Source organism: Lissotriton helveticus, chromosome 8, assembly GCF_964261635.1.
Source record: "Lissotriton helveticus chromosome 8, aLisHel1.1, whole genome shotgun sequence".
NCBI classification, from domain to species: domain Eukaryota; kingdom Metazoa; phylum Chordata; class Amphibia; order Caudata; family Salamandridae; genus Lissotriton; species Lissotriton helveticus.
Genome location: NC_136069.1, coordinates 66,921,831 through 66,944,669, shown reverse-complemented (window position 1 = coordinate 66,944,669; position 22,839 = coordinate 66,921,831). Strand labels below are relative to the sequence as shown.

General features: G+C 47.8%; 1 protein-coding gene across 1 annotated transcript in view; it reads right to left on the bottom strand.

Annotated features, from left to right (window-relative positions):
• Window positions 1–533: 533 nt before the first annotated feature.
• POLQ (DNA polymerase theta) overlaps window positions 534–22,839 on the bottom strand; it is a 478,304-nt gene continuing 455,998 nt past the window's right edge. Inside the window, exon 30 of the mRNA XM_078656638.1 lies at window positions 534–682. Within this exon, the coding sequence (XP_078512764.1) occupies window positions 647–682 (36 nt within the window). The 3' untranslated portion in view covers window positions 534–646. The remainder of the gene's footprint in view (window positions 683–22,839) is intronic.

Genomic DNA, 22,839 nt, shown 5'->3' with positions numbered 1-22,839 from the left:
TAGAATTGTAAAAGAAGGTTGCAAATTGTTGTTGGACAAAGAAAAAAATGGCACAAAGGCTTTGGGTGTGCGTGGGCGTAAAAAATGAAATGAAAGCAAGGTAATTTTCAATCCAGGATTTACAGAAAAATGTGGTTTGTTTCTCCTAATTTACTCTTAGAAAGTAAATCTACTTTGACACAGGTCTTGGATATTTTTTGATTATTGTTTGAAAACAATTTGGAAAATACCTCATTTTTTTTATAAGTTAAAAGACTTTAACATTATGAATGCAAAAATACAAATAAAGCCTGGTACCTTTCTCAGAAATAATTCTGTGTAATCTCTGCTCTTCTAATCCTTCCTTCTGCTGCCTCTGGTCCATGTTGTCTTGCTGGGGGTTGCTGTGGTTCATTGTCATTTGGTGGTAAAATGTCTTCTGCTTCCAAAGGGATGCCTCTCTCTGTTGCCATGTTGTGTAGCATAGCGCAGACTGCAACAATTTTACAGCATGTTTTGGGATTATACTGTAAAGTACCACCAGTCTTATGCAGTATGCGAAACCTTGATTTAAGTACACCAAAAGTTCTCTCAATGACATTACGAGTGGATTTGTGAGATTGGTTGTAATGTTGTTCCTTTCTAGTTGCTGGATTTAGGTATGGAGTCAATATGTAAGACCTAACACCATAGGCACTGTCACCTTTCAAAAAAAAAATAGACACATAATTTAGATATCTATTAGATGTAAATTTGAATAGATGTAAATTTTGAGAAAAAAACTGAATAAATCCATAATTACCTAGCAAATACCCATCTCCAAACTGTCCAGCTAGAAGTCTTGCATGTATTGCACTATGTTTAAAGATGTAAGAATCATGGGCACTGCCAGGGTAACTAGCCACTATATCAGTTATAATGGTCTTAGAGTTACATATCACTTGAATATTCAGTGAGTGAAAACTTTTCCTGTTACGGTATATGTACTCATTTTCTGTGGGAGGACAAATAGGTACATGTGTCCTATCCACACATCCAATCACATGTGGGAATTGTGCCATACTATAAAATTCAACTTTAGTTTTCTGTAAATCATGTTGTGATGATGGAAACTTTATGTAATTACTGATTCTAAGTAACATCGCATCTAAAAAAGAATTAAAAAATCTGGACAGCGAGCTCTGGGATACACCACCAGCAATAGCTACGACCCCCTGAAAAGAACCAGAAGCTAGAAGGTGTAGACAACACAGGACTTGAACATGAGTAGGGATAGCATTTGTCCTGCGAGGCTCCCTTTGCAACATGGGATTCAAATCATTAATTAAATCAGCAAGCCCTTCACAACATCTGGTCTGCCATAAATAACAGTACAGGTGGATATGAGAGTGCAAACTTATTAAACACTACTTTTTTAAAAACCAACTGCATTGAAAGTGATAACAACACACTTCCAAACATAAAAATGATTTTCTTTAAAGCAGCAAACATCAAAAAATAAATGTGTGCAACTTCCACCAACCAACCTACATTACAAAATTCAAACATAATTGTGTGTGCAAGGGATGATTTCTGTAGGAAATACCTCCATTTTCATGTGACATTACCAAAAGGTCAGAGGTCACAAATCATCAGCCCATGACATGACATGTCACATCATTTTCAGTAATTTGAAGTGCAATCTGTCATTTTTAATGGCTTCAACAACTTCCCTAAGGCCCACAGCACAAGTTTCACAATGCCTGCGAAAATTTTACACCATCTCTGACTGCTTCTAATGTTAAGAAATGCACACTGCGATTTCTAATGCATTCTCAATTTCCTAACTTTGATGCATAGGCACTTTTCCTTAAAAAATACGAATCGCATCCATTGCGACTCATTTTAGAAGTCGCACATGTAAATGCGAATTCTTAAATACCGAAAAACAAACAAAATATTCATGCATCTCAAACTAGAAGATTGCATTCGCAAACGGGCGATTTCTAAGAAAAACACCGATTGCGAATGCAATCTACTTTGATGCATGTGGGCCTATATCACCAGATACATGACCAGATACATGGCCCCACTCACAAATGAATGAGACAAGCAAGCACAGCCTACCAGATGACTGCTTCAACGGACCTGCGTGCAATGTCCAGTGTGCATGGGATTAGTGAGTGAGGACAAGGCGTGGTGGGCTGGCAGGTATCTCCCTGCTTCCTTATGTGGGGTCAGGGAGGAACTCTGAAACCCAGTAGGAGCAAGGTAGTATCAAGTATGGCGACATCACTACTCTCTTGTAATAAGTTATTACGAGTGGCGTCATTTTCTTATTACAGGCAGGCTGCGTTCTTAGGCCAGACCTTGCTTGCAGTAAGAAAATAAAGTATGGGAATGAATAAGTTATTATTGCCTCCCACTCATTTATAACCACATAATATTTACATCAAAAAGCATAATATGAAAAGTGTTTACCTAAAGAATACAATCATTTGCATAGCAAAAGGGAGACAGGCAAGGGAATAGATAAGAACTCTTGTGTGGGGAAAGGAACTAATAAAAATGAGATAATTAAATGCAGTCCGTTTTATCCTCTAAAACGATATGGAGGGTAAAAAATATCCGGAAAGGTGAAGTGACATTCAAGAGAATGCGGATGAGAAAATGGGATAATCACCTTCAATCCCATTGGTCCGTAAAGATGAAGCGTGCAGAAGAGTACAGGCTTTGGGTTGAATGACTTCCAACGCTGTGCATCAATTCACTGGTGTCTTGGGTTAAAACAGTGGGGATGACAGGGATTGCCAATGTCCACTGTGGGACAATCAGAGTAGAAAAGGGTAACAAAGCAGGGTGTATGTGTGGGTAGACGGGGACAGCTTGTGCAAAGAAGGAATGGGTTGTAAATTGTACATTATGATCTGTAATATATTTTGTGAATTGCAGTGCAAATGTATGCTTTGCAAATGTGGGGTGGCTACTGGGACCATCATACAAACATCTGTGTTTGAATGATGGACTAATGAAGCCGAAAGCTCAACCCAGTCGAGATAGAATTTATGGTCAACGCCAACTGCAGAATAGCAGGCCAAAACCTGGACTGGCACTCCAACATGAAACCAGACGGAGTCACCTCATGCCCAGCACAAATTCACTTGTGCTTACCATTGATTGTCAATTCTACATCAAAATACCTCACCCCAAAAGAACAGAGACTCTTGGTATGAACAGCTGCTCCTTCTCAGAATCAATCTATAACTGCACGAAGAAGACGCAATTCCAAACCCTGGTCCTATCCAACCTTGATGGCTTGCAGCACAGATGCCACCCTTGCTCGTGTTCCATGAGCCATGTTCAAACCCTGGTCCTATCCAACCATGATCGCGTGCAGGACAGATGACCCTTCCTTGCGTTCAATGAGCCATGTCCATACCCTGGTCCCATCCAACCTTGATGGCTTGCAGTACAGATGACACCATTTCTCGCATTCAGTGAGCCATGTCCAAACCCTGGTATTATCCAACCTCGATCACCTGCAGTATAGATGACACCCTTCCTTGCGTTCCATGACCCATGTCCATACCCTGGTCCTATCCAATCTTGATGGCTTGCAGCACAGATGCCACACTTGCTCGTGTTCCATGAGCCATGTCCAAACCCTGGTCCTATCTAACCTCGATCACGTGCAAGACTGATGACCCTTCCTTGCGTACCACGAGTCATGTCCAAACCCTGGTCCTATCTAACCTTGATCGCGTACAGGACAGATGGGCCTTCCATGCGTACCACGAGTCATGTCCATACCCTGGTTCTATCTAACCTTGATCGCGTGCAGAACAGATGACCCTTCCACGCGTACCTCGAGTCATGTCCAAACCCTGGTCCTATCTAACCTTGATCGCGTGCAGGACAGATGACCCTTCCTCACGTTCCATGAGCCATGTCCATACCCTGGTCCCAGCCAACCTTGATGGCTTGCAATACAGGTGACACCATTTCTCGTGTTTAGTGAGCCATGTCCAAACCCTGGTCCTATCCAGCCTCAATCACCTGTAGTATAGATGACACCCTTCCTCGCGTTCCATGAGCCATGTTCCATGCCCTGGTCCTATGCAACCTTGATCGCGTGCAGGACAGATGACACCCTTCCTCGCGTTCCATGAGCCATGTCCAATCCCTAGTCCAATCTAACCTTGATCGCGTGCAGGACAGATGACCCTTCCATGCGTACCACGAGTCATGTCAATACCCTGGTCCTATCTAACCTTGATCGCGTGCAGTACAGATGACACCCTTCCTCGCGTTCCATGAGCCATGTCCAAACCCTGGTCCTATCCAACATTGATCACTTGCACCACAGATGTCACACTTCCTCGCGTTCCATGAGCCATGCCCAAACCCTGGTCCTATCCAACCTCGATCGCTTGCAGCACAGACGACACCCTTCCTTCCATTCCACTGGGGAATGTGATCCTACTTAATACAGTTTATCCTCACTACTACTGGAGCAAAGAAACACTCAAGACACATATGAAAGTTCCACTTCAGCCCGAGTACTGATAACGTTAGTCAATCAATCTTTCCAAAACATGACTTGAAATGCAATACAAGGGATGGGGCTATGAAAGACACTCAAATGAGAGAGAGCGTCCAGGATTTTGCGTCTCACCTGAATGGCCTCTCACCTAGATTGTTGAGAGTGAATGGGCCCTGGGTGCTTGTCAATTACCCGAAGCAACTGTATTCTGAAACAGACACCTCCAATCCACCCTTGAACAAAAATTCCACCATTCTACGGTGTGCCAGTTGAGTCCTAACCAGTTGATTCATACATAAGTTGAGAAGGTATGGACATAGGGAAGCCAACCCACCCCATGGGCAGGAGCCACTTGCCAGGCTTGGGATGGAATTCCCAGATCATAACAACTTAGCAGGAGGCCCCTGAGTAAATCTAAATTGCATTCATCTTCATACCATAGCAATGACAATGGCAAACACAAAGTATAATGGTGATAAGTCACAGTCCTGCACATGTTTCATGGAGGGTGGTTACTTTACCTTGGCTAGGTGAATCGCTACCTAATCTTGACAATACACTCCCTCTGGTCTTCAGTACAACTACAGGGCTGATTCTCATTTGGTTGCAGATTTCCATTTGACCTAAAATAGGATTCCAAAGTCCAGTGCTACTTGCACGTGTGCTATTTTGCCATGTGCAAATTATGTACCCCCAAAGTATGTCCAAAGGTTTTCAGCAGGTTATACATGCCTCATGAGAATCTTGAGACAAACGCCATGAAATTCTGATTAGTGCATGGGATAGTACTTACCTGCCTACAAATCCCGTTTTGGTACAAGTAGGATTCTGGTGCAGACATGACCCAAATTCTGATTGAACGCCAGCATAACATTCATCCCATTTACCATAAACTCAATGTACGTTCTTAACACCTGAAGGCTTCAACCCATGCAGACACAGCTCCACCTACCCACTACTATGCCAGGATTCACACTTGTGACAAACTGCTGGAGAACATTAGAGTCACATCTTCAAAGTAGAGCTCACTAGAAAAGTGCAGATGGAGTCCAATTATTTTTTCCTTTTCTCATCAAGCACGCAACATACCCAAATTTTCTTTGGCATGCACAGCAGAGGCTGCATTGGTAGTGTTACAAGGCTGCGGGCGACCTGTTGCAGCTCCTGGCCAAGGACATGAAAGGCACGTCCTGGGACAGCAAGCCTGAAAAGGACGGCATAGTGAGGGACCAGGCAGAGAGCAGTTTATGAGGCTAACAACAGAATGGGTTTCCCAACCCTGACTGAAGAGAAACTGATAGCTTCTATGGCCACAGCAAATGAAGGAGAAGACAGCCTTTTTATACAATGTGTTTCAACCCTTACTTATTTACGGGCCTTCATCGGGACAAAGTTGTGGACCCATGTCTTAATAAAAAAGCAAATTTTTCTTTGCAGCTAGCTAGTCTAAAAAAAACTGGTGGAAGATGTTTCCTCTGTGAAGGCATGTTAAATACCTTGGCACCAATTTGAATTGTGACTAGATTGCATATAAATACACAAACGTACAAAGTCTAACAATCAGAACTGTGACTGGTGCTTTACCTTTCCAGGTACCCAAAGTCCTAAACTATATTACTTGCTGCATAAGCTTGATGGAAAACTCTCCTCCAGATACTCTAGTGTGTGAGAATGACAGTGTGTACAAAGTAGAACGAAACAGGCGACACAGTTCATTGCTTCCTTGGCACAACACCAAGAAATAAAGGGCACCTAGCCATGATCACACAGCATCATGCTAAAATTAATCCAGGCAGGTACCAGGCGAAAGCTAAAGCAAGCCTCCCTTGCCTCAGTAAAGAAGCATGGAACACAACTTGCTACCTATTGACCGTGATTGGAAGAAAAGCTAGCTGCAAAGAAAAATGTGCTTGTTTATTAAGTCATGGGTCCACAACTTTGTCCCGATGAAGGCCCGTAAATAAGTAAGGGTTGAAACACATTGTATAAAAAGGCTGTCTTCTCCTTCATTTGCTGTGGCCATAGAAGCTATCAGTTTCTCTTCAGTCAGGGTTGGGAAACCCCTTCTGTTGTTAGCCTCATAAACTGCTCTCTGCCTGGTCCCTCACTATGCCGTCCTTTTCAGGCTTACTGTCCCAGGACGTGCCTTTCATGTCCTTGGCCAGGAGCTGCAGCAGGTCGCCCGCAGCCTTGTAACACTACCAATGCAGCCTCTGCTGTGCATGGGGCTTTGACCTTTTAGAGTGGCCGTGCTCAGACTGGGAACTTTACATTTATGAAATGTAAGCTGCCCTGGTGGAGTGCTTCTGGAAGGCTGCCCAGGACCTACACAGAGAGTGTAGCAAGCAAGAAGTTTCTCAAATTCTTGCCATTGGCAGAAAATAGAGAATAGCTCTCTTTATAGTCTCTTCTGCTTGGTCACCGAAGGGTGGGAGGTGGGGTCGTGGGTGTTAAGGAGAAGTTTAATAAAAAAAAAAAAATGAAAACCTACCTTTCCACTTGCTGGGTCCCGCGTCTTCACTGCTCCTGCTATCCTGCCTCTGGCAGGAACAGGAAGCAGGCAGCCAGGCTCCCTCCCCGAGGCCAATCACAACTCTGCATGCAACGTTGTGATTGGTCGGAATGCTGCCCAGCCAGCAGCTTATGGGGATGCCATGTTCTTCAAAGAAGGGCACAGTGCGCATGACTGGTTTGGCCGACCAAACAGTCTTTGCGCACTCAGGAGTGGGGACACCACTACTCCTCCCCTGCCCTGATAGCAGAGCAGCCCCACCCACTCTCACACCAGCAGCCAGACATAAAATGGTAATGACTGGAAGGTATTACCCTTTTATGTTTCTGCTTCTCATACTGCTAGAAAGCAGTGGGGCGATGCTCCTCCGCCCTATTAGAGGAGCCGCCCCTGCCATCTTCTATCATCGATAGTGCGCAGAAGCCTCCACTAAAAGTCATGCCTAAATTAATTTTGCCCACTACCAATCATTAAAACATAGATCCCCAACCCCAGACAGGAGCTACTTGGCTAACTTCTTCGTAGTTCCTACCTACAGCATGTTTACATAGTCTAATCTTTCTGTAACACCAGTTTGAAAAATGAATGTGTCATTGTGAAATGTAACTGGTGCTCAAGTAAAGTGCTCCAAATCTTTTGGGTCGAGTTTGCGACATATTAACTTGCAAAAAAACATAAAAGCATTTTCTTTGACAAAAAAACACCGAAGACGATCATGTGAGAGGAGGGTGCAAGAGGATGCAGCCTAGTAGAGAAGCCTGTGCAGCACATACCTGCTGCTCAGGGTGGAGTCTGGGGTTGATGAAGAGGTCTCCCCTGAAGGGACAAGTCTCCCCTTCGGAGGAGACTCTGCTTCAGGACGGATGGCAAGTAAATTGTGACAGAAGTTAATGACCCAGTTCAGAAGGTCCTTCCTGGCATTAGGGGGTGCTCCCCTTACCTCGTCAGAAGATGGATTTGCCTCTGCTTACTCTTTTTTTTTTTTTACTTTCTTTATTGCAGTTTTTTGGGTATACTTCACAAATGACAACAATTACAGCCCATTGGCCACCCCAAACAATGTGCAATACAATCCCTGCTCAAAGGTTATTAAACCAGTGTGGGTTTCCACTGAAGTAGTTACCAAACCAACAATCAGCAAGAACATTGTCGTTAATAATCATTTCAACTTGTAACCAACACCCCCTCCCCCCCTCCTTGCCCCCACTGGGCCCACCCACCTAGACGTCTAGCTAACAACGGTTCAATCAGGGTATCCTCTCGTCTGGGGGATTCTATTCCCTCCTGTCCATTCCCCGTCGCCTCTGTCTGTGTAGAACTTGGGGAGCTTGCTCCTATCTCCCGGACCATTTACCCCCATGCCTGCAATACCCCCGGGGAGTTTGGCATCCCTTCTAGTACTACGTTTGTGCCCTTCCTCCGCCAATGCCCATTCCTTCAAGTCCGTCTTCCATCTCGCTATTTGCGGCCCATGTGGTGTCAGCCAGTGGATTGCTATTCGCCGCCTAGCCGTCACCAGCCCTACTACCAGGAACTTCCTACTGGTTTTGCATTTAGGATCTAGGGGGATCAATCCCAGGATACAAGTACGTAGCTCCATGGCAACCCTCTATACCGTAATTCTATGAAGGTCCTCCAGGATTGCTGTCCAAAATACCTGGATTGTCGGACATGACCAAACCATGTGTGGGAAATCTGCCCGTTCACAGTGCCATCTGGGGCACCTCGGGTCTCTTGAACTATCAATAGTGTGTAGGCGCTTGGGGGACAGGTATGTCATATGAACCATATTGAATTGTATCTGTTGGTGACCGCCACCTTGCGTACTCCCTCATGAATTTCCTCCAACTCCCGTGGTGTAATCTCCTGCGGGCTCACCTCTTGCCATTTACCCTCCACTTTGAAAGGTGCACCTTTTCTATCTTCCCTTAAAGCCCTACACAAGTGTGTGACCAGTTTCCGCCCTCCCGCCATGGAAATCATCGTGATCAGGGTACGTGTGGGTTCCGGGGCTTCCGGGAATGTAGGCCATAGCTGTCGCGCCGTTGCCGCAATTTTGGCATAGTTCAAAAATTGCCCCGATCCCAACTCAAAAGAGTCCACTGCTTCCGGGTATGTTAGAAACCGCTGTTCCGGGTATAGGTCCGATAGCATAAGACAGCCTTCCACTTGTCAGTAGACATGACGCGCTCGATGAACGCGAAGCCTCTGCTTACTCTTACTTATACAGAGGGGTTGAGTTTGTTTGCCATGTAGCTTGAAATGCATAAATGTAAAGTATTATCGGCGATGCTAGCCAGTAAGAACTAAGGGCCCAGGCATCACTGAGCAACAGATTGACACAAGTTCCCATCTAATGGGGAAAAATAGATCCGATAAGATTGGGTTATACACCACACGGATACACTTTTTGATGTTTCCAGCTCCCATTCCCACCTACTTGGTGCCTCCCAATCAGGATTCAGTGCCAACTACAGCACTGAGACTGCCCGGAGTGCCACCACAGATGACATCAGAATCCTCCTTGACCACAGAGAGACTGCAGCCCTTATCCACCTCAACCTCTCGGCAGCATTCAACACAGTCTCCCATCACACCGTCAGCAACAGACCCACAACATTGGCATACGACACAACGCCCTCAAGTAGATCGCCTCCTTCCTGACAGGGCACACTCTGAGCATCCGGATGCCTCTTTTTACCTCCAAACCCAGGGACCGCATATGCGACGTACCCCAGGGGTCATCCCTCAGCCCCACCCACTTCAATACTTACATGACCCCCCTCGCAGACATCGTCAGATCCCACGGCCTCTAAATAATATTACCAGGGCACAAGTCCTAAAAAAAGAAGTGGGGGGACTCTCCAAGGTAGGCGTGGTCACAGGAAGTGACATCATGACAGGAAGTGACATCACGACAGGAAGTGGCATCACAACAGGAAGTGGCATCACAGCAGGAAGTGACATCACATGTAAGGCAGATCTATCATTTGCATATAATGCAAGATTTAACAATTGAAGCTGCTTGGTACTTAAGCCTGTGACTTAAGGTCCCTGCATGGAGGAATTAGCAGCCCAAATGTGGATGAAGTTTGGCGAAGGTGACATGAACACATTTTCAAAACGCTACAGGAAGGTTTGACTGCAAGATTTAGTATACATTACAGGTTCCCAGAGAGGCTGCTTCCCACACTCGACAATGACTATTACACACAGTAGGGCTCCATATTCACGTTATTCTATTGATGAGTGTTATATGTTATCTCCCCACCTATTGTAAACTAGCGACTCTGTATTAAATAGTTTTGTCCCAGCTGCCTCTCTCTAGCTGTGGCTAGATTTATTTATTTTATTTATAAAGTTTTATATAGCGCGAACTTGATCCCGAAGGATATCAGAACGCTTTACAATTTGCAGCAAAGGTAACAAATCAGAACATTAGTCTAACATTGGGAATCTTGGCTGAAGACAATGGAGCTGCCGGGGCATTAGCTTGGGTCAATGCCTAAATTTTAGATATATTAACTGGCCATTGTATTTATTTTAGCAGATTTATTTATTTCTATTTATTTTAGGAAATGTATTTAGTTTTGGTATATTTTAGTTTGACTTATTTGCCTTAATTTACTTCAGTGCAACAAAATATAAACATTGCTTTACTTTGTATTAATACTGTTTATTTTTGTGATAGTTCCTAAAAAAAGGGCCGATTATGACTCATGCATTGTAATGGTTGTTTCCCCCTTTACAGAGACTACTTACTATAAAATCGGGGTGGGCCTAGCTCATGATGTCATTTTGTGGGGACCCCTTGAAGAAAGCGGGCAGAACCTTTGCAAAACTTTGTGCCCCCCTATCCAGTAGTGCAATTATCCAAACACTGACAGGATTGAGCCTAAATTAAAAATATACTGACATACGTAATGCCAAGTCAGACGTCATCATGGAGTCATGTTTAAATGAACAATCCAGCACCATCCTACACCTCCCCATTCCACAAAATTATACAATTCAGACCAACAACACAAACTAGAAGGGGGCGTTGCTGTCATCATTAAACATTCCATGTGGAAACAGCGACACACGGAAGAACACACAAGGGTACACCATCATACTACTTACATTTTGTAGCCTGGTGTCAATTGTTCAATGCAGGGCGTAATTTGTGCCAGTGCTTAGCGCCGGCACTTAATTGGCAGGGCCGGGTCTAGTGGGACTCTGATTCTACACGCACGAGGCGCACAGTGCATGTAAAATGTTTTCATTTAACTTACAGCACACTTGCTAGTACTAATACTTAATTAACTCCTCAAGTCTCGTGCAGCCGCATCGCATTGTGTTTAGTTTTTCACATCTCAGTTTACCCTTAATTGTTCACGATCACTTGAATAATGAAATATTCTGAGTGGGAGAGCTCTTTGGCAGCACTCTGCCAGGTTTCTCTCTCGTCACTCTCATGCTGCTGTGTTAAAGAGCCTTGGTTCTACCGCACAAAGAATTAGGGTGACCAACTGGCATTGGTGCAAATTCAGGACGGTGAGTGTAAAAATTCAGGACAAAGGGTCAAAATTCAGGACACAAATTCAGGACAGGAGGTCAAAATTCAGGACAAAACTTTAGGACAATAGGTACGTTTTACAGACACATCAGAGGTTGTGCAATAGTATATAAGTAAGCCCAGCCATTTCCAAAAGTATTCAACCATTTGCAAACCTATCCATCATGTATCCTTCCATCTATCATTTCACTCATCCATCCCTTCATCCATCCCCTCATCCATCCTTTCACTCATCCTCCATTATCCATCCACCCTTTCACCCTATCCATCTGTACACTTATCCATCCACTCTTCATCCCATCCATCCATTCACTCATCCATTCAGCCATTTACCCTTTCACCAATCCAGCCATCCTTTCACTTACTAATCCTTCCACCCATCCACTCTTTTAGTCATCCATCCATCCTCCCTTTCTCTCTCCATCGACCCTTTCACTTAGCCTTCCTTCCTTCCATCCATCCACCCACCCATCCATCCATCTACTCATCCACTCATGAATCCATCCATTGCCCCTATCACTCATCCATCTATCATTTCACTCCTTCACACATCTATTCATCCTTTTGTCCATCTACTCTCCCTTTCACTCACTCATCCATACTTACACCCACCCTTTCACTCATATGTCCATTCATTCACCCTTGCACTTATCAATCCATCCATCCATCATTTCACACATCCACCTACCCCCCATCATCCACCCACCATCCACACACCCACTCATCCATCCTTTCACCCACCCACCATCCAATCCACTGATCCATCCTTTCACCCATCCACCATCCACCCACCCACTCATCCATCCATCCTTTCACCCACCCACTCATCATCCATCCATCCATCCTTTCACCCACCCACTCATCATCCATCCATCCATCCTTTCACCCACCCACGTATCCATCCATCCATCCCTTCACCCACTCTCCATCCATCCATCCTTTCACCCACCCATCCATCCATCCCTTCACCCACTCTCCATCCATCCATCCTTTCACACACCCATCATCCATCCATCCATCCATCCGTCCTTCCCCTCATCATCCATCCATCCATCCCCTCATCATCCATCCATCCTTCCCCTCAACATCCGTCCATCCTTTTCCCTCATCATCCATCCATCCTTTTCCCTCATCATCCATCCTTCCCCTCATCATCCATCCATCCTTTTCCCTCATCATCTATCCATCCATCCATCTGTCCTTCCCCCTCATCATCCATCCATCCTTCCCCTCATCATCCATCCATCCTTTTCCCTCATCACCCATCCATCCTTTCCCCTCATCATCCATCCATCCATCCTTCCCCTCATCATCCATCCATCCTTCCCCTCATCATCCATCCATCCTTCCCCTCATCATCCATCCATCCTTTCACCCACCCCCTCATCATCCATCCATTCCCTCATCATCAATCCATCCATCCCCTCATCATCCATCCATCCACCCTTCCCCTCATCATCCATCCTTTCACCCACCCCATCATCCATCCATCCATCCTTCCCCTCATCATCCATCCATATATCCATCCTTCCCCTCATCATCCATCCATCCATCCATCCATCCTTCCCCTCATCATCCATCCTTTCCCGTCATCCATCCATCCTTCCCCTCATCCATCCTTCCTTTCATCCATCCTTCCCCTCACCCATCCATCCATCCTTCCCCTCATCATCCATCCTTTCCCGTCATCCATCCATCCATCCCCTCATCCATCCTTCCTGTCATCCATCCATCCTTTCCCCTCACCCATCCTTCCATCCCATCCATTTATCCTGCCCTTCATCCATCCATCCTTCCCCTTACCCATCCATCCATCCCATCCATCCATCCTTCCCCTCCATCCATCCATCCATCCCCTCATCCATCATCCTTCCCCTCACCCATCCATCCATCCATCCTTCATCCTTCCCTTCATCCATCCTTCCTTTCATCCATCCTTCCCCTCACCAATCCACCCATCCCATCCATCTATCCTGCCCTTCATCCATCCATCCTTCCCCTCCATCCATCCATCCTTCCCCTCATCCATTTATCCTTCCCCTCATCCATTTATCCTTCCTCTCATCCATCCTTCCCCTCCATCCCTCATCCTTCCCCTCATCCATCTTTCCCCTCATCAATCATCCAGCTACCCTTCCACCCATACATCCAGCTATTTACATTTTCTCTCCATCCTTCCCCTCACTCATCAATCCATCTATCCTCTCTCATTATCCATTTATTCAATCTTTCATTCATCCATTCACCCTTTCACTAATTCATCCAGCCATTCACACATCCCTTCACTTACTCACTCGCCCACCTTTCCATATTAATTTTGAGCTGAGCCCTTTTGAGAAGAGGCCCATCAAGAACTTCACCCTCGCTGCAGGGGCCGTTCCAGGACTGGGACAGAAGCCACCCAGGGCGGAGACAGGATCCACCACAGGGGGGGACAAGAGCCATCACAGGCAGGGGTGGACTGGAGCCACAACATGCGGGACAGGAGCCATCACAGGCGGGGGTGGACTGGAGCCACCACATGGGGGACAGGAGCCATCACAGGCGGGGGTGGACTGGAGCCACAACATGGGGGGACAGGAGCAGGAGTCATCACAGGAGAGGGAAGGTGATCCACCAGGGTGGGCATGCAGTATTCTAGTATCATCTTGGGCTTCTCGCTCCCTCCTGCACAAGACAACGAGAAGACAGGCTCTATGTCCAAAATGCCACCCCCCACTGTGATATACAGTACTTACAGAAGATACTCTAAGAGAACTGATTGAACTGATTGTCCTCCATACTTTGTTCATCAGTGTGGGTGCGATTGTGCCATTTCTTTATTGTATTACATTATGCATGTTTGAAGAACCGAGGTTTGCTTACAAATTAGGGACAGTAATTAAGCTCGGTGAAGAGAAGCAGGTGCTGCCTCGGTGTAATCAGGGGTGTAATCTGGCCGAGTCTAGGATGTTTGGGGCCCTGGGTAGAAATGGAATGTGTGAGCCCCGCTCTAAATAGCAGATACAAGACGCATTCAGGGCTGTTTGCATGCGAATGGATGCCCTGCTCCTGAACCTGCAGCACCTCCCTCTGTCACCTTCACGCACCTCTTAACAGCTCATCAAGGGCTGGAGGTGTGACGGCTGCCATCCCGCTGTGCCTCTACAGTGCTGCTGCTTCTGGGGGTCGGAGCTTTCATACAGCCTCGGAGTCAAGAAGGGAGGTGGGGGCAAGCTGTGCCCGGTTCAAATTACGGAAATGCTTTATTTACTGTGTGCGCGCCGCGCTCCCGTTTTTTTAATGGTGGACGCGGTTTTGATTTAGCAGGGTGGACGGCGTCCACCCTGAAAAACCCTCGGAAATAAGTGGGGGGATGCCGTCCACCCGCGTGGTACCCCGACTCGTGCCCTGAATATTACGCAGGCAACACTCATCTTACCCTCTCTGAAGACCCCTCTACCACCAGAACTAACTTCTGCAATGCCAAGACCAATATAGCCAACTGGATGAGGGAAAACTGCTTTAAACACAACTCCGACAAAACAGAAGTACTGATCTGCAGGAAGAACACTTCCATCTCGAACCACAGCTGTTGATGGCCAAAGGAACTCGGACCCACACCAGCAGACCCTGCCCGGAACCTATGCATCATCCATGACAGCAAACTGACCATGAAACGGCAATTGAATGCAGTTGCATCCACCTGCTTCTACACCCTTCACACTCTCCGTGGAATCTTCTGATGGATCCCAACCGACACCAGAAAAAACGTCACTCTGGTCCTTGTCACTAGCCACCTCGACTACGGCAACGCCATTTACGCTGGCATCTCCACCCAGCTCTTCAGACGACTCCAGACCATAAAGAATGCGGCAGCCAGACTCCCCAAAAGGACCCGCATCAACCCCACCTCAGACACCTCCACTGGTTCCCCATCGAGAAGGATGACCGTTCAACTCCTACAAAGCCCTACATGACCTAGGACCGATCTACGTCAACCATCGACTGACTTTCCATTGACCCGCAATACACCTATGCCCTGCCGAGCTAGCGCACACCCCTTGCATCTGCCGCAGCTGCAGCAGGGGCCAATCCTTCAACTAAATCGCTGTCAAGCCCCTCCATATCCGAACAGCACCCTCCCTGGAGGATTTCAGAAAGAACCTCAAGACCTGGGTCTTCGACTGAGGCGTCGCTCCCTCAGCACCCATTTATACCCACGGGTGACAGTGCTGCACTATACAAATGCTATAGGATTGACTTATTCCTCCAACTACTTTATTTTAAAATGCTTTTTAGAGTGTGCAACTGCCTTCTGGGGTATCCTGGCACTAAATCGCCATTAGCAGTAGACAGATAAAGGACTATTAGTCTGGAAACAGCCAAGTTTTTAAGGCGTTTACATAAGCAAGCTGGTTAGAATTGAGGCGTGAATGGCAACAGTAAAGAATTCCAGAGTTTGGCAACCTATTTGTAGAACGAGTGGCCACCAGTTCTTAGTTTGTGAACTTTGGGAGAGCTAGAATAGGTCGTAAACTATGTGTAAGCTGAAAAAGGCACAAGCGTCTAGGTGCAAACAGGTCTAGTCTGGGTACAAAGGCCGGATTAGACTGGGTACAAACGCAGGACTAGACTGGGTACAAACGCAGGACTAGGCTGGGTACCAAAACAGGACTAGGCTGTGTACCAAAACAAGACTAGGCTGGGTACCAAAACAAGACTAGGCTGGGCACCAAAACAGGACTAGGATGGGTACAAAAGCAGGACTATTTTGGGTACAAAGGCAGGCCTGGTCTGTGTACCAAAATAAGACTAGTCTGGGTAAAAAAGCAGGACTAGTCTGGGTCCCCAAACAAGACTAGTCAGGGTGCAAAAGTGGGTCTAGTTTGGGTACCAAAGGAGGTCTGCTCTGAGTACAAAAGGAAGCCTAGTCTGGGTCCCCAAACAGGACTAGTCTGGGTACAAAAGCAGGTCTAGCCTGGGTCCCCAAACAAGACTAGTGAGGGTACAAAAGTGGGTCTAGTCTGGGTACAAAAGCAGGCCTAGTCTAGGTATCAGAACAGGACTAGTAAGGGTACAAAGGTGGGTCTAGTCTGGGTGCAGAAGCAGGACTAGTCTGGGTACAAAAGCAGGACTAGTCTGGTTACCAAAGCCGGACTAGTCTGGGTAGAAAAGAAGGACTAGTCTGGGTACAAAAGCAGGACTAGTCTGGGCACAAAACCCGGACTAGTATGGGTACAAAAGCCGGACTAGAATGGGTACAAAAGCCGGACTAGTCTGGGTACAAAAGCAGGCCTAGTCTGGGTACCAAAACAGGACTACTAAGAGTACAAAGGTGGGTCTAGTCTGGGAACAGAAGCAGGACTAGGCTGTGTACCAAATCAGGATTAGGCTGGGTACAAAAGCAGGACTAGTCTGGGTACCAAAACAGGAGTAGTAAGGGTACGAAGGTGGGTCTAGTCTGGGTACAGAAGCAGGACTAGTCTGGGTACCAAATCAGGACTAGTCTGGGTAAAAAAGCAGGTCTAGTTTGGGTCCCCAAACAAGACTAGTCAGGGTACAGAAGTGGGTCTAGTCTGGGTACAAAAGCAGGCCTAGTCTGGGTATCAAAAGAGGACTAGTAAGGGTACAAAGGTGGTTCTAGTCTGGGTGCAGAAGCAGGACTAGTCTGGCTACAGAAGCAGGACTAGTCTGGGTACAAAGCAGGATTAGTCTGGGTACAAAAGCCGGACTAGTCTGGGTACAAAATCCGGACTAGTCTGGGTACAAAAGCAGGCCTAGTCTGGGTACCAAAACAGGACTAGTAAGGGTACAAATGTGGGTCTAGTATGGGTACAGAAGCAGGACTAGGCTGGGTACCAAATGAGGGCTAGGCTGGGTACAAAAGCAGGACTAGTCTGGGTACAAAGGCAGGCCTAGTCTGTGTACCAAAATAGGACTAGTCTGGGTAAACAATCAGGACTAGTCTGGGTCCTCAAACAAGACTACTCAGGGTACAAAAGTGAGTCTAGTCTGGGTACCAAGGGTGTTCTAGTCTGGGTACCAAGGGTGGTCTAGTCTGGGTACCAAGGGTGGTCTAGTCTGGGTACAAAAGCAGGTCTAGTCTGGGTCCCCAAACAAGACTAGTCACGGTACAAAAGTGGGTCTGGTCTGGGTACAAAAGCAGGCCTAGTCTGGGTACCAAAACAGGACTAGTCAGGGTACAAAGGTGGGTCTAGTCTGGGTGCAAAACCAGGTCTAGTCTGGGTACAAAACCAGGTCTAGTCTGGGTACAAAAGCAGGCCTAGTCTGGGTACCAAAACAGGACTAGTAAGGGTACGAAGGTGGGTCTAGTCTGGGTGCAGAAGCAGGACTGGTCTGGGTACAAAAGCCGGACTAATCTGGGTACAAAGGCAGGACTAGTCTGGGTCAAGGGTAGGAGTAGTCTGGGTCAAGGGCAGGGGTAGTCTGGGTCAAGAAGGCAGGACTAGTCTGGGTCCAGGGCAGGACTAGTCTGGGTCCAGGGCAGGACTAGTCTGGGTCCAGGGCAGGACTAGTCTGGGTCAAGGGCAGGAGTAGTCTGGGTCCAGGGCAGGAGTAGTCTGGGTCCAGGGCAGGAGTAGTCTGGGTCCAGGGCTGGACTAGTCTGGGTCCAGGGCAGGAGTAGTCTGGGTCAAGGGCAGGGGTAGTCTGGGTACAAAGGCAGGACTAGTCTGGGTCCAGGGCAGGAGTAGTCTGAGTCAAGGGCAGGGGTAGTCTGGGTACTAAGGCAGGACTAGTCTGGGTCCAGGGCAGGAGTAGTCTGGGTCAAGGGCAGGGGTAGTCTGGGTACAAAGGCAGGACTAGTCTGGGTCCAGGGCAGGAGTAGTCTGGGTCAAGGGCAGGAGTAGTCTGGGTCCAGGGCAGGAGTAGTCTGGGTCCAGGGCAGGACTAGTCTGGGTCAAGGGCAGGACTAGTCTGGGTACAAAGGCAGGAGTAGTCTGGGTCAAGGGCAGGTGTAGTCTGGGTCAAGGGCAGGTGTAGTCTGGGTCAAGGGCAGGAGTAGTCTGGGTCAAGGGCAGGAGTAGTGCACGTACACAAGGGTGACACTAGTAACCCAGCCTGGTGTGACACCTTCCCAGTTATGCAGGTGAATGTTGCACGCGGTTTTCCTTGGCATCAGCGCGGCGCTGTTTATGCCGGAGCAGACAGGAACGCGGCGCATGACTGACACCACCCTTAACCTCTTCTGATAAACAAAATAGACGAATCCATTACAATTAGGCCCTAATTCAAAACAAATGAGCAGAGGCGCGCCCCCGCCGCGGGGCCGAGCAGGACCCGCGGCGTCTGCGTCCGTCGAGGCCGCGGCTCCGGCTGAGGCTATTTATACTTTATTAAAACTCTGCCGCGGGCGCATCTGGAGCAGCTTTGCTCCGCCCGCGGGGCTGCGGCGAGGCTGGAGCCGGGAGCGGGTCCGAGCACCAGCCGCGGGGCCGGACTGGAGCACCCGCTGGGGCCGAGCACGAGGTCTGGAGCCAAAGAGACGGGGCCCGAGGTATAAGAGACCCCCCCCATGTATGAAGAGACAGGTCAAGAGACAGGGCCTGATGTATAAAGAGACAGGCCCAGAGAACGGTCCCGATATGTAAAGAGAAAGGTTCCCCTGTGTAAATAGACAGGTCCGATGTATGAAGAGACAGGTCCCGATGCATAAAAAGGCAGGTTGCATGCAGTGTTATAACATTTTATTGACTATTTGTACAAATCTCTGATTTCGTGATGGGCCCTGTATACTAATACATTCCGTTGCGAAATGTCCAGTTGCAGGGGGCGGGGGTCAGCCTGGCCTCCATGGGTAAACAGGCAGCGCACAACGCGCCATGTGTGAGAGTGAGCACGTTTTTGGGGCTGCGTGTGGACCTGTGTTATGGTCTGCTGGGCCAGTTTTTACTGCTAATTTCCCTGATTTGAAAACAAACATTGCCTGCAGCAAGCTCCCATCCACGCAGTCTTCCATTCCTTTTAGGCCTTGTGAGTAGACCCAGAGGCCATACTTCCGGTGTCAGGGGTGGAGTGTAGTGCGTTCCACCACCCCCGAAACATTCTCAACCACCGCCCCCCAAGTGCGGTGGCTACCTGGGCCTTCCCGCACCATGTGGGAGAAATCTACCTCAAGATGGCGAATTCTGGGGCACTCGGACGGGGCACCCGGAAAAATACATTTTATAAGTTTCAGAATTCTGTACATCCGGTATAGGTAGTTAAATGGGGTGGAATGAAACCTAGGATTACTGGAGCCCCTTTCAACTTGTAGAATACTCTTCCAGTGTTTATTGGAAATGTCTTTTCCCAAGCCCAGTGCCCACTGGTCTGTGGTGGTGGGTTGCCAGTGTGACAAATGAAGACACCCCCCCTCAATGGGGAGTTAAAGAGGTGATGTGGGGGAGACTGGGGAAGAGGACTAGAGATGCTGAACCCACAGCATTTCGACGCACCATGCCCTCAGTGGCTACGAAATACTGGTTTGCCTGCTGCACTTACTGTGGGGGCTGGCGCCTGCGAAAGAGTAGCCATGGAGAATATTTATTCGATGCATTTGTTAGGCGCACAAATCATCCCCACAGGGATATCTAGGCGCCATTGCATTGTGGGTGTAGAGAGAGATTCGCCTACTGAGAGAAAAGCCAGGTTTTCAAGAGTTTTTTTAATGTAGTGAAGTCCGTACATGCTCGGATAAAGGTAACCTATTCCAATGGTAGGGTGCCCAGGATGAGAAGGCGCTGCCTCTGTGCCTCGTAGCTCTGATGATAGGCGTAATTTGCGTAGTAGCGCTACGCGTAGCTACGCGAAGTGCACTTCGCACTGCGCGAGCTACGCAAAATGCTGTTCGCACTGATTGCACAGTGCGGACAAGCATCCGGCACTGTGCAATCAGTGCAAACTGCATCTTGCACAGTGCAAGCGGTCGTTTTCTGCTGCTCGAGTAGATTTCTACTCGAGCGGCAGCTTTCTCAACGCGGACCGGTAGTTTCTCATCGCGAGCGGTCGCGAGCATATGCGACCACTCCCAATGAGAAACCTGACCTCCCCGCGTTGAGAAGCTCGCCGGGAGGTTTGTTTTCCACGCTCGTGATCGGCAACTTGATGTTGCTGATCGCCAAGGAGGAAAAAGTCTCACCGGGATGTCATTCTGCTCGTGGTCGCCAACTTGATCTTGAGGACCACGAGCAAGCAAAAAATGACCGCTATGCGTGTTTGCACTGTGCTACAAGCAATTCGCGTAGTGCGAAGTAGCGCAAACTACGCGAGCGTAGCGTAGTACTTCACCCAGGGTTAGTTCTGAACTTGCTGTACCAGTCCCAATTACGGAAGTGTTTGAAGTATTCCAGTGCTGAGTTAGCATTCTCACTGGAGGCCTGCTCCATCAAAGGGCATGTCCATAAGGAAAACTTGTAGGTTACCGGAAAAACAGACAGACTACTGCCAAGCAAGGCAGATGGAGGCTGTGGAGGAGCCCATGGACTGCATCACTAAACCCACGTGTCCAGGCCTCAGTGGAGGATCCAGGGCCACTTCTTGCCCAAAGCACATGACCCCAGCAAAAAGATGTGCCATTTTCCACACAGCATGGGAGCAACATGCCAAAAGGCAAGCTGAGTTTGTAGAACAGAAGGCAAGGCTCCCTTAAGAGAAGACCTTCTTTCCTGTTGTCTCAATTCTTCTGAGTTGCTGTTTCTAGTAGAAGGAATAGAGCCAGTGTTCTGTTTCGAGGAAGAGGAACCCAGAACAAAAGATTCCCCGGAGAGGGGTCTGCTGTTAAAAACTTCAGGAAAACTTCAGGCCTCCAGCAGTTGGATGATGACAACGTATGCCCTGGCAGGTCACTGCAGGACCAAAAGCTGGTTTGCTCCAGGTGACCAAAATGGGATCCATTAGCGCTTCATTAAAGAAAGTAAAGGCTGTGTGCAGAAGATGCAGGGCTTCTGTGAGGAGGTTAGTTTTAGTTGCCTCTACCGGTAAAGGTAATTTAACGATCCCTCCGCTGCTTTGCATAGGACAGCTGTGAACGAGGCGACATCCTCGGAGGAGGACCCGAAAGACACTCCAAGCGGTATCCAAGCACCCACTGAAGTCATCACTATCAGTCTTCATATGGGGAAGTAGATTGCCTGCCTCACTGATGTCATCATTATCAAGATGAATAATACTGAGCATCTGAATAGGATATGAACCTGATCCTAAAATCCCCTCAAGTCAGCCATAATACTCATCCCGAGCAACGGCCTGTAGGAGGACTCTTCCTTCAACAGTTGAGACTAGGAAGGCCACGGTCTAGAAAATTAGAGCTACTCTGCACTGGATTTAAACTAAGTTGGTGATGGGGTGCCCAACAAGGGCTTTGGTGGAGGAAGAGTTCCATTTGGTGCTAAAAGGATCTCAAGAGGAGGTTGAGTGGAGCCGACAGGGAGGGAGCTGCTGGTGAAACTCTGGTAAGAGGCCCCAATGGTTTCTTAGAGCCTGCATGTGCATAGCGCACCAGAGCTAGCGAGGCTGGAGCACAAAAGGGCCAGCATAGGCTGGGTGAAAACTGCAATCTGTGCGGGGCCAGCGCCATCAGCTGGAAACTTCAGAAATACAGCAAGGGTGCTGGGTCCAGAGCCGGCGCCGACCTTATCTCCACCAAGACTGGTTCTGGGTACGGCGGCAAGGCTGGAACTGGAGACTAAACCCGCCAACTGGAGGACCTAGCCCTTGAGCAATAACAACTTTGTGAAGCCAAATAGTTGCTTTCTTGGTGCTTACTGTGTTTTTTTCTGGGCTTGTGCTTGTCCTTTGAAGCAGCCCGCAGTTACAAATTTGCTGGTAGAAGGCGAGTCGCAGCAGGAGCCGACGCAATACCTTGGCCTGACCAGTGATGGGTCCATCATTTATCATGGACCCATGAAATGAAGAGCTTTGCCGCCTGATCCTAATCTAATCTTGCTTGGAACACATTTCTTGCATGACCTACTGTTCTACTTGGACCCCAGCCCCAAGGGAAAACATTGTACTGGTCCGAGAGCCACATCTGCTAATAACAGTATCAACATGATTAAAATCCTGAGATTTTGAGGCTAAACACTGCAAAAGATACATTCTGCAGGATATGTTGTGAGGAGAGCAACTTCAGATGCACACAAAAAGGTGATGAAAAAGAACTGATGCCAGTGTACCATGGGTGGACCTTACATGACTTGTTGATGTCATATCGTAGTAGAACCAGAGGAAAGGCACCGCCTATCTGCAAAGAAGAGCAAATTAAAATTTACAGATCTAGCCCGGCAA